A 12352-nucleotide genomic window follows, 5' to 3' on the forward strand; every position below is an offset into this window, starting at 1 on the left:
TATTCTCTCCGATAAAATTACTAACAACCGTTTGTTTATTCAAAAGCAATGTACGTTCTGCCATGCGATCAAAGACTACAGAATTTGGCCTGCAGTCTGTAAAGTCTGGCTCATTACTTCTTTAAGAAAAAGCTTGCACTTCCTAATGACTAGAAAAGACAAGCAAATGCCTTCAAATCCTGCATTCATGCACTTTCTTGGTGAGAAACCATTATGCCAGACTTTTGACAAACAAAAGATTTCAAAAGAAAGGCCCTTAGTGACTGACTGACTTGACTGCATTCAGTCTTGTAGGCAATTCAGATAACCTTGAAGGCATTCGTCTTTTTGTCTTAAACCAGATGAAAGAACATTGTGTTCAGGTTAAGATGGGGGAAAAAAGATCTGTCATAGAGAACAAACAGTCAACTACAAATTGACATAGGATACAGATGAATAGGCAGACTAACTCGTGTATGATTTATGAATTCTGCAAAGGAACAAAATATCAGAACAATAACAAAACTTTCTGAATTATGAATTGTGACAAAGCTGAAAAGTTTCTGACAGAGCTTTTTATAAAACACTCCAAATTGCAAAATAAATCAGATATGTTACCTTTTTATTAAAATAAAACTGTGCTGCATTTTAAACATAGTACAGCATAGATTAATATTTTACAGCATTAAATTAATCATTATTGATGCACAGTGTCTTATACATTTTAATTGTACTGAATATGCAACAAATATTTAAAAACAAGTCAAATATTTTACCTTATTATTTACATAAAACTGTTGCATGAAGTGTAGTGCAATATTTTAATATATTAAAATAATCAATATTAATATACAGCATCCTGAGATACTGTAACATTTATATACAAAATATACAAAATTTATATATTTTTTTTTATTTTATTTTGCTTTATTATTTACATAAACGGTTGCATTAAGTACATCTTAATATTAAAGCCATCAAAATAATCAATACTAAATGTCTTATACCTGTATATTGCATATTATTTTTACTAAATATACAACATTTAACAATAAATCACATATTTTAAATATAATTGTGTTGCATTTATTAGTTGTACAGTATATCTTAATATTTTAAGCCATTAGAAAAATCAATAATTACATTTTAATGCTGCTACATACACAAAATCTGAAATTAAATATTTTGTTTGCTTTATTATTTACATAAACATTTGCATTTTAAGTATAGTACAGTATATCTTAAACATTTAAGCTATTAAATTAATTATTAATGTCTTATAGTTGTATTTTACTAAATATACAACATTTGAAAATAAATAAATTTTTTTACCTTATTTCTAAATAAATCTGTGTTGCATTTTATGAGCAGTACAGTATAGCTTCAATATATATAATTAATATTGATGTACAATAATCAATACAGTGTATTGTGGATTACATTTTAATTTTACTGAATATACAAAACCTAATAATTTATAAAAATATACATATATATATATTTTTTTACATTGAACTTTAGCATTTTAGGTGTAGTACAGTATATATTTTAAGCCATTAAATTCATTATTATTAAATGTACAAACTATTATACTTGTACATTACATTTTAATGTTACTAAATATACAAAATCTTATTTATTATATCCATAAACTGTTGCATTTTAAGTATAGTATATGTAAAATGTGTCAAAAAAATTTACATAATACTTTAGCATTTTAGGTGTAGTACAGTATATCTTAATACTTTAAGACATTAAAATATTGTTATTTAAATGTGCAAACTATTATACTTGTACATTATATTTTAATGCTACTAAATATACAAAATTAAATATTCTGTTTGCTTTATTATTTACATAAATGGTTGCATTTTAAGTATAGTAAGGTATAGCTTAACATTTTAGCTATTTAAATAATCATTAATAATGTTTTATACTTGTATTTCACATTTTATTTTTATTAAATATACAACATTTGAAAATAAATAAAATATTTTACCTTATTTCTATAAAAAACTGTTGCATTTTATGAGTAGTGCAGTACAGCTTTATTATAATTATTATTTATGAGCAGAGACTAAAGCAGAGATAAATAAATAAATAAAATATTTTTACTAAATCAATTTGACCTTACTATTTGCATATTATACAAAACTGAATGTTGCAATTTAAGTGTATAGCTCCATATTCATTTTTAAGACATTAAAATAATCATTATTGATGTAGTGTCTTTTTGTAGATTCCATTTTAATTTTACATGCATAAAACTGTTGCATTTTAAGTGTAGTTCAATATTTTAAGCTATTAAAAATCATTAATGTATATTTTAATGTGCAAGTATTACATTGTAATGTTACTAAATATACAAGATCTGATTTTGTTTTTGCTTTATTATTTTTTTCTCTTTATTATTTATATAAAAACTATAATATTTTATTTTACTAAATATTCAACATTTAAAATTAATCTTTTTTTTACTTTATTTCTAAATAAAATTGTGCTGCATTTTATGAGTAGTACAGTATAGCTTTATTTTAAGCCATTAAAATTTTAAATATTGATGTACAGCGTCTTGTAGATTACATTTTAATTTTACTGAATATGCAAAATTCGAACATATGTAAAATGTCAAACTATTTTTACATAATACTTTTGCATTTTAGGTGTAATACAGTATATCTTAATACTTAAAGACATTCAAATAATCATTATTAAAATGTGCACACTAATGCTACTAAATATACAAAACCTGAAATTTAAAATTCAGTTTGTTTTATTATTTAAATAAAGAGTTACATTTTAAAGTACGGTATATCTTAATATTTAAGATGTTAAAATATTAATTATTAATGTATACTTGTATTTTACATTTTATTCTAAATATACAACATTTAAAGCAACCAAATATTTTACTTAATTTCTAAATAAAATCGTGTTGCTTTTTCTGAGTAGTACAACTTTAGTATAGCTTTATTTTAAGCCTTTAAAATAATCAATATTGATGTGTTTTGTAGATTATATTTTAATTTTACTGAATATACAAAATCTGAAAATATGTAAAATGTAAAAAAAAGTATATATAATTTGTATTTTAGGTGTAGTTTTATATATATATATTTATTTATGTATTTATTATACTTGTACATTACATTTTAATGTTACTAAATATACAAAATAAGATTTTTTTGTTTAATTATTTACATAAACGGTTTTGCATTTGCATTTTAAGCAAAGTACTGTATAGTTTAATATCTAAGCTATCAAAATAATCATTAATAATGTCTTATACTTGTATATTACTTTTTATTCTTACTAAATATACAACATTTGAAAATAAATCAAATAGTTAACCTTATTTCTAAATAAAATTGTGTTGCACTTTATGAGTAGTACAGTACAGCTTTATTTTAAGCCATTAGAACATTCACTATTGATGAGAAGACACTTTTACTTCTATAAAAAATCTAATATTACTATTACTTTATTTTAAGACATTAAAATAATCATTACTAATACACAGAATCTTATATCTGTATTTAAGATTCTAATTTTGCTGAATATATTTAAATGTGACACATTTAGCTGAACTTTACCTTCTTACCTTCAGCTTTAGCTGAACTTAACTTAATATTGTATTTTTGCTTAACGCCTAATTTTAATGGGATTCGAGATCTAACAAAAATCGCTGCAGTCCTACCCGACGGGAAGACAGCAAGCGCCTAGGGCTTTAGGGAAAAGGCCTTAGAATGAGAAAAGACATACTGAAGTCTCCAGTGAGGAACAGAGCTTCGGCGGCCGGGGCCCACTCCTTAAAGACAAGGCTGTTGTCTGGCATCCGCTGTACTCCGTAACTCTTATAGCTGCGTGTGAACTGATCAAAGCCTCCTTCGGCCTCCTCAAGAAGTGTGAGCTGCTTCTCAAACAGCCCATACCTTCAAAAAAACAAAGCAGAGGAAAACTTCTTAGCAACTTTGACCAACTGATGCCGTATTGCACACATTAAAGCAAGTTCCACCGCTGAAAATCCTACAAAAACATGAATATGCGTAATGTCTCTGAGCAGCAGCCATAGTGAATATATCATTGCATAAAGACGCTATAGGCAAGTATATCCCTAAACACAGAGAAATCTGAAAGGTTGTTAACCAATTTATTTGGCATTCAAACGCCTCATCTGAATTATTTAATAAGTTAATATTTTATACCATTATATACACCTCCTATCGAACAGCCCTTGGCAGAAGAACCGCATTTTCCCCTCAGGATCGTCTTTGAAATCTCAAAGTTGAGTTCGTGTTTGAAAACAGCCGCCCACTCATGTATATTAATGGAGGTTGCCATTGACCTGGCATCTTCGACATGCTGCACATTACATCACCCGGAGACAATAAACACCTAAGCATGCGTCCTGTTCTTTGACTTCACTTCTGCTTTCAATATCATCCACCTTCTTAAACAGAAATATGGGCACGAAGCCAGCCTAGTGCTGCCGGCTGCTCGATTTTCTACAAGGCAGATGAAGTTCACCTCCCACCTTCTGGTCATCAACAAAGGTGTGCCACAAGGCTCTGTACTCCCCCCACTTCACTTTTCCTTGATCAAAAATATGCTAGCTTCACTTGAAAGCGAGCCGCAGGGCGGCTCATATAAACACAAGCATTAACTAAAGTGTCCGCGAACTGCTCCGGTAGCCTTGCTGGAGCCGCGCCATTGACGTGTACAGCAGAGAGTGTCAGTAAAAGCCTCCTTTAGCGATCCGATGTGTTTTTGTAAGAAAAATATCCAAATTTAAAACGTAAGAATCACTTTATTCTTGCTTGCGTAGTTGTACATGGAACTTTCTGCTTTAGGAAGGAGCGTCTAAGCTGTTCGCCAATCGCAACGCAGTGGGACTGCTAACCAATCACAAGACATTTCGTTATTCGGAAGGTGGGCCTTTCTCCAAACCCAGAACTAATGGAGCCATTCGTGCCTCGATTAGTAATAATGTAAATTATGTGAAAAATAATGCTTTTTCGAACCATCAAGCATGAGAGCATGTTCTAGTGCACCCCCAAAACAAAATAAAGACTTTGCAAAAGAGCATAAAAGGACCCCTTTAAGCAGCACAGTTGTTTTCAACACTGATAAATAATATATGACTCAATGACGTGACACCATTGAGCATTTATTTTTTTCTTTAGCGACCCGGGACATCATTCACTACCCTCTCGCTCCTTCATTTTTTTTTTAAGTTTGACATCACCTTTCTTAGTATTCCTCAATCTATTCATTATAAACAGTATAACAAGAAAAAATAATTAAATATTAAACAATATGTTTTCTGATTACGTTTTTGTAAAAAGTGTATAGGGTCGCTAGAGACCTGAAGTGTGTAATAGTGTAAGTATATTTTCTGTGTGCGCAAAAATATGTAAATAACTGATGACTGAATACGTGCAATTCACCTTTATTCCTCAAGGTGGCACTGTATGATGGACAGTAATGACATGATGTTTCACTCATAAATATCGCAGGCATAAAGCAAAAGAATATGATTAGCAAAAATTGAACTGGTTTGAATGGCTTTACTGCAGAGCAATTACTGTATGCAATAAAATATAAATGCCACTGTTATTTGGTGGTGGATGTGGTGAATAAGCTGTCAGCGATCAAAATATTGACTTTGAAGTCATTGAAAATTATAGTTTTGATGAGGCGATGGTACAATCATCTGCTCAAATTGAACCCTTCTAAGTTTCAAAAGGTAACAAAATATGCTTTATTTTATTCTTCTGTAATCAAGAGAGTTTCTTGCTATTGCAGAAGTCAGAGATCCATCCATGCTGGATATAGGTCCGGGTCGCTAAAAACCCGAATATGTAATAATGATTGGCAAAACATTCATGCATTTAAGGGTTAAACATTAGTTTAAATGCATAAACTTTAACTTTAAAAAAAACATAATTTATTTGTAATTTTTCTGTTCAAACTGTCAAAATATCATGTGGTGCGACCATCCGGCCATAACTGTTGTTTTAAACATATTTGAGATTACCCTAAATTGTTTCAGATTAATTTTCTACATGCTTTCCAAAGTGTTTTGTAATCCTGTATAAAATTGAAGCATTTGTAATTATATTTCCATCATAATATACAAACTAACTTTGTCCGATGATGTCAATTTTATGAAATACTATGTGGTGCGACCACATCCAGAAACTATCATTTTGCGACTTTTATGTTAAAATCCATTCTAAGATAGGACGTTGCATCATACACCAATCTGCCAAGGACCCATGGAAGCATCAATCAGGTTTTCAACTCTTTTTTTTAACAGCTGGTACGTAGTTATCACATTTGGATATCATGTGGTATGACCAAAAAAAAAAAAAAGTTACTACAAGCATTTATTTTTATTACAAATTTCATAGTAACCTTTTGTGGGAAGCAAGCTTATTTTGTTTAGGTGGGCAATTCTGTGCTTTTAACTTCTGACTGAATTTAAAATATCATGTGGTGTGACCACTGCAGAGTGTTTTCTATTATACTGTAGATATATGTCCCGGATTGGCAGTTTTTGTGCTTTTATATTCAATTGATGGTTTATATACATAAAATACTCTATTTTAGTGTCATTTGGAATAGATTTTTATGCATTTCAGGCTGTTTATGTTTAATCTTACAATCTGAGGAATACAATATGAGGAAAAATGCAGGAAAATAATTTAGAGCATTTTAGTTAGGTAATTATGCATTTATTAGTATTTTTTATTGATTGATTGATTGATTTATTAATAACTATTTTAATCTATGTTACAAGATTCCTCTGCCAAGCAAAGTAAAATAAATGCTTGCCATAGGCAGCATGTTAATTCTGACCCTGCAGTCAATCACAAACTCCAGGTGTCATTTTCTACTGTAAGAAAAATGTCCATGTTGTCATCTCAGAACCTGAGCCAGCAACCTCCTGCTACTCTAAATTGACTTTTCGCAAAGACCCACCACCCTTAGTTACGTCCGACAAACCATGGCACTTTTATTCCACACATCGTGTTCTCATCACAGAACAAAGAGGACACCAACAACGCACCAACATACAAGACAGAGCAGGTTACTATTGGTATGAAAAAAAGTCTCAAAGTTCAAATTTTGTCATTTTTTTTTAAGAAATTCAAACAACAAATAGTGTTTTGTGGCTCTTAAATATGTCAGGGCAGATTGCTATAGCGCCTCAGTTCAAGCGGCACATGAATCGATCATCTCTTCATCTTTGCTAGTTATAGCACAAAATAAACATGAATGAACATCAGAAGGTATCTTGTTTCAATAGTAAAAATTTGTCAATACACAGCATTTTTCAAGTTTAAGACTAGCAACGTTAATCTACTCTCCTGTCTGTTTTGTTGGGCAAAATGACAGAATTGGCATCATGATTGGTCAGATTGCCTGTTAATCAAACTCCCGGTGAGGGGGCAATTGAGCAGCCAAGATTGGGCAAAGTTCAGAAATAACTGGGGCTAAAGAAATGTCTGCAGTTAATGCCATGTGCTGCACTTTTTACACATCTCTTTAAATACATTTTTAATGATATAAGGTCGTTGTGTCATTTGGAGCGACCACTCATCATGTGGTGCGACCAATAATAGCAATAACTGTATTAAATAAATAAAAAATTTAAATCCCATTTCTATGATTGAAATATAAATCACTGCTACAGTAAGCTTAAGTAAATGGTATTTTTAAAAAAAATTAATCAGTTTTACGCAATTTACAGGAAAAATAACTAACTAACTATTAAGAAGGCAACTCTGAAATCATAGAACAAAAATGCAAACCATTTGTTTCCAAAACAAAAATGTTAAGTGTGTTAAGGAAATGAATTAATGCTAATATAAATCATGGTCGCACCACATGACATTCTAGATGTTTAGACACATTTAGAAATTCTAGATGGAAAAAAAAAAACACTAAAATCACTTAATTAAAATGTTTTATTTTAATTTTTATGTACACAACATTCTTAATGTTTGAACAATTACAATTGATATTATTATATTTTGTATTTTAAAATTGGCCAGTCGAAAATCCTTATACGTCAATGACCCACACTGTAAAAAATTTGCTGTAGTTCTGCAGCTGGTTGCCAGTAACTTACTGTAGATTTTTAATTTATGTTATTTACTGGCAACAGTTTGTTCAAAGTTAAATGAACATTAAACATTAACAAGTCTTTGTCTTTACAGAATAAAACTATAAAATAACAACCTACTGCAAAGCATTCTGGGAACCAGAAACCTTCATCAACCTTTTTCTGTTTTTTTCCTTCAGATTGTGGTTCCCAGAATGCTTTGCATGAGGCTGTTATTTTAGTTTTATTCTGTAAAGATAAAGACTTGTTAATGTTTAATGTTCAATTAACTTTGAACAAACTGTTGCCAGTAAATAGCATAAATTTAAATCTACAGTAATTTACTGGCAACCAGCTGCCAGTAATACTGTAATTTCTACAGATTTTGTTTACAGTGCATGTTTTATTTATTTTTTTATATATTTTTTTTTTTTTTACTTTTTTAATGGTTATATTAAATTGCACTAATATTACAAAATATTACTGCTTTTACTGTATTTTTGATCAAGTAAATTCAGCCATGGTGAGCTTGGTGATAATTTTAAAAAGTATTGACCACAAACCTTTGAACCGTATTGCATATATGAATACTGTGATATAAAATTACTCATACTGTGATAAGATTTCAGTCATATATCCAACTCTACAGCAGAGTTCCTGACAATACAGCACAATATCAGCTAGAAGTGGATAAAGCAATCACCTGATGTGCTAACAATAAGCTATGAGTGACCTTTTTGAGGTCACTCTATTCTTCAGGCACTTCCAGACCTCAAACTCCCTATCTCAAATTCCTGTAACAGACTACTTACAATTCTATAGGCACCTATACCCTAAAATGGCACATCAACACAGACCATCTCATCAGGAAGATGCATCCGACATGATCTTGCTCAGACAAATCAAGGAAGTGTGGAGTCAGTCAACACCTCCTTGCTCGATTCTGCAAAGCCATTCCATTTTGACAGCTAATGTCTGGGTGTGGGGTACAAAAGCACAGAGACGCTGTGAAGAAACACATTGTTAGGGAGAAAAATATCCACACATATTACTGACTTCAAAAACACACTTGAACAACAGCTCACCAACTGCTGTTGAGCTGCAATAAGCCTTCAATCAATACGATATATATATATATATATACATATATAGTAAAAAGACTCACACACACAGAGATTAGTTGTCAGAATATAATGGCTATGTAGAGAAAATTCTGAGAAAAAAGCCTTTCTTACAATTCTGTTCAATCAGTTAATTCTCACAATTAAGTTATTTGTTTTATTCTGAATTCTTAGTTTTCATATATCTCTTTTTTTTTTTTTTTTTTTTTGGTCTCATCCCGTATATGTAAACTGTATTATATATTAAGCACTTAGGCCCTGTAATTACAGTAATGTTATTCTCATGTGTTACATAGAAAAGCTCTACTAAAAGCATTTAAACCCACCCTGATCCTGCTCTGTTAAAGATGCCATACTTCTTTCTACTTTGTAGAAGGTTTTTGAAAACGGCCGTGACATTTAACACCACAAAAGCAAAAGTCTGTCTTAATAAACGTCATTTGAGGTACTTCAGGGCTAAAAAAGAAACAAGCTCTTGAGCTTTACTTGTTTATTTGCGAACAACCAATACTTCTTTTTCACAGCTCTACATTAGCAGTGACTTAACATCTGCTTTTGAAACGCAAGTGTTCACAACACACTAGAGAACACCTTATGGCTAATTCTCATTCTTCAAAACAATCAATAGCATTTAAGATCCCCTTTGCCACCTGCTGCTTATCAGATTCCCTGGTTGGATGCCGTCGCTACAAGAATTAAATGCCGAATCTAAACAGCTAAGCTCTCAGTGGTCTGTCAAACGCCTACAGCATTCACACACAGGGCAATTTTCGGCGATAAAACAACTGGAACTCATTCGTTTTCAATAAGAGTTGGTGGTTTCCGGCGGCATGAGCACTACTGATGCCATGAAGCTGAGCTCAACTTTCTGCAAATGAGCAGCAATTACCAACAAATCTAAAAACGGCTAGTAGAATCCAACAGTATGGAGAATTATCAACCAGAACACCCCTTTAGGTCCACTGCTGGAGATGTTGATGGGTTGAAGAAGAGGCCAAAGCTTTTGGATGGTGCCCAAGGATGTAGAGGGCAAGCTGTTCCAGTCTGAATAGCCAAAATATGTCTGCATCCTCAATGTGAACTTTAAGCCTGAAGAGCTGACAGGCCTGGCATGGTCAAGCGGAACCCTTGGGTCTTGTCCATTTAGGTCCAGGACACCTTCGAAACAAATGTCCCGTGAACGTGTTTTGATTTTTGAAACGTGCTCTGGGTGGCTGAATGGACCCCAGGCTCGCTCACGGTTGATTTTACCCGTAGGGTTAAGGTAAACTACACATTTAGTGGTGTTTGCTTGAGGCAGATTGTTAGGGAGAGGTGTGCTAAAACATAACTATGCGAGTAGACAGACAGTTTTCTTGCCGTTGATACCAAAATGAGGGGGAAAACCATCAAGCCATATCATAGAGTTGTGGTCGGGTGCTTTCTTGACTTGGGCCTGTAAACGGACCCATTGTTTCACTTTCATGGAGCCGTGTGGAGCACTTTTTATAATTTATGGACAGTTTTTGGGTTTTAAAATATTAGCTCTGTAAAATTAGTCAGGTTTTACACCAGAAACTCTTAATTCTTAGTTTCTTAGGGATACAGTACCATCCAAACGTTTACGGAGCCTCTAACGGGACCTTTGCAAAAATAAAAAATACACAGACTTTTGCATGCACACAAGATACGTTTGCATGCTCACAAGAAACGTATTGCGTGTCCATGAGAAACTACTGCGTGTATGAGAGAAACTTATTGTGTCCATGAGAAACTATTGCTCGTTTAAGAGAAACTACTGTGTGCGCACAAGAAAATTGTGCTCACAAGAAACTGAGAAACTTATTGCATGCTCACGAGAAACTTACTGTGTGATTACAAGAAACTATTGTGTGCGCACAAGAAACTACTGCATGCTCACGAGAAACTATTGCTCGCTCATGAGAAACTAGTGCATGCTCAGGAGAAACTATTGCATGTTCACAAAAAACTATTGCTTGCTCACAAGAAATTATTGCTTGCTCACGAGAACCTATTGCTTGCTCACGAGAACTTATTGCTTGCTCACGAGAAACTATTGCTTGCTCACGAGAACCTATTGCATGCTCATGAGAAATTATTGCTTGTTCACGAGAAATTATTGCTTGTTCACAAGAAACTACTGCATGCTCACAAGAAACTATTGCTTGCTCATGAGAAACTAGTGCATGCTCAGGAGAAACTATTGCATGTTCACAAAAAACGATTGCTTGCTCACAAGAAATAATTGCTTGCTCACAAGAAACTATTGCTTGCTCACGAGAACTTATTGCTTGCTCACGAGAAACTATTGCTTGCTAACGAGAACCTATTGCTTGCTCACAAGAAACTATTGCATGCTCATGAGAAATTATTGCTTGTTCACAAGAAACTATTGCATGCTCACGAGAAACTGTTGATTGCTCATGATAAACTATTGCTTGTTCACAAGAAACTATTGCATGCTCACGATAAACTATCGCATGCTCAGGAGAAATTATTGCTTGTTCACAAGAAACTATTGCATGCTCACGAGAACCTATTGCTTGTTCACAAGAAACTATTGCATGTTCACGAAAAACAAGCAAGTTTTTTGTGAGCAAGCAATAGTTTCTTGTGAGTGTACAAGTTTCTCATAAACAAGCAAGTTTCTCGTGAGCAAGCAATAGTTTCTTGTGAGCATGCAATAGTTCCTTGTGAACAAGCAAGTTTCTCGTGAGCAAGCAATAGTTATGAGCATGCAATGGTTCCTCGTGAACAAGCAAGTTTCTCGTGAGCAAGCATAGTTTCTTGTGAGCATGCAATAGTTTCTTGTGAACATGCAAGCTTTTCGTGAGCAAGCAGGTTTTTCGTGAGCAAGCAAGTTTTTTGTAAGTGTGCAATAGTTTCTCGTGAGCAAGCAACAGTTTCTTGTGAGCAAGCAATAGTTCACGAGGAACCACTGCATGCTCATAACTATTGCTTGCTCACGAGAAACCTGCTTGATCACAAGGAACTATTGCATGCTCACAAGGAACTATTGCATGCTCACAAGAAACTATTGTTGCTCACAAGAAACTATTGCTTGCTCACGAGAAACTATCGTGTGCTCACGAAAAACTATTGTGTGCTCACGAGAAACTTGCTTGTTCACAAGGAACTATTG

The 12352-nt window shown here is 32.8% G+C and overlaps 1 protein-coding gene across 1 annotated transcript in view; it reads right to left on the bottom strand.

Annotated features, from left to right (window-relative positions):
* The window catches only part of gbe1b (glucan (1,4-alpha-), branching enzyme 1b), a 197868-nt gene that overhangs the window by 163042 nt on the left and 22474 nt on the right, over nucleotides 1–12352 (bottom strand). Inside the window, exon 2 of the mRNA XM_073817366.1 lies at nucleotides 3742–3911. Within this exon, the coding sequence (XP_073673467.1) occupies nucleotides 3742–3911 (170 nt within the window). The remainder of the gene's footprint in view (nucleotides 1–3741; nucleotides 3912–12352) is intronic.

Source organism: Garra rufa, chromosome 14, assembly GCF_049309525.1.
Source record: "Garra rufa chromosome 14, GarRuf1.0, whole genome shotgun sequence".
Taxonomy (NCBI): Eukaryota; Metazoa; Chordata; class Actinopteri; order Cypriniformes; family Cyprinidae; genus Garra; species Garra rufa.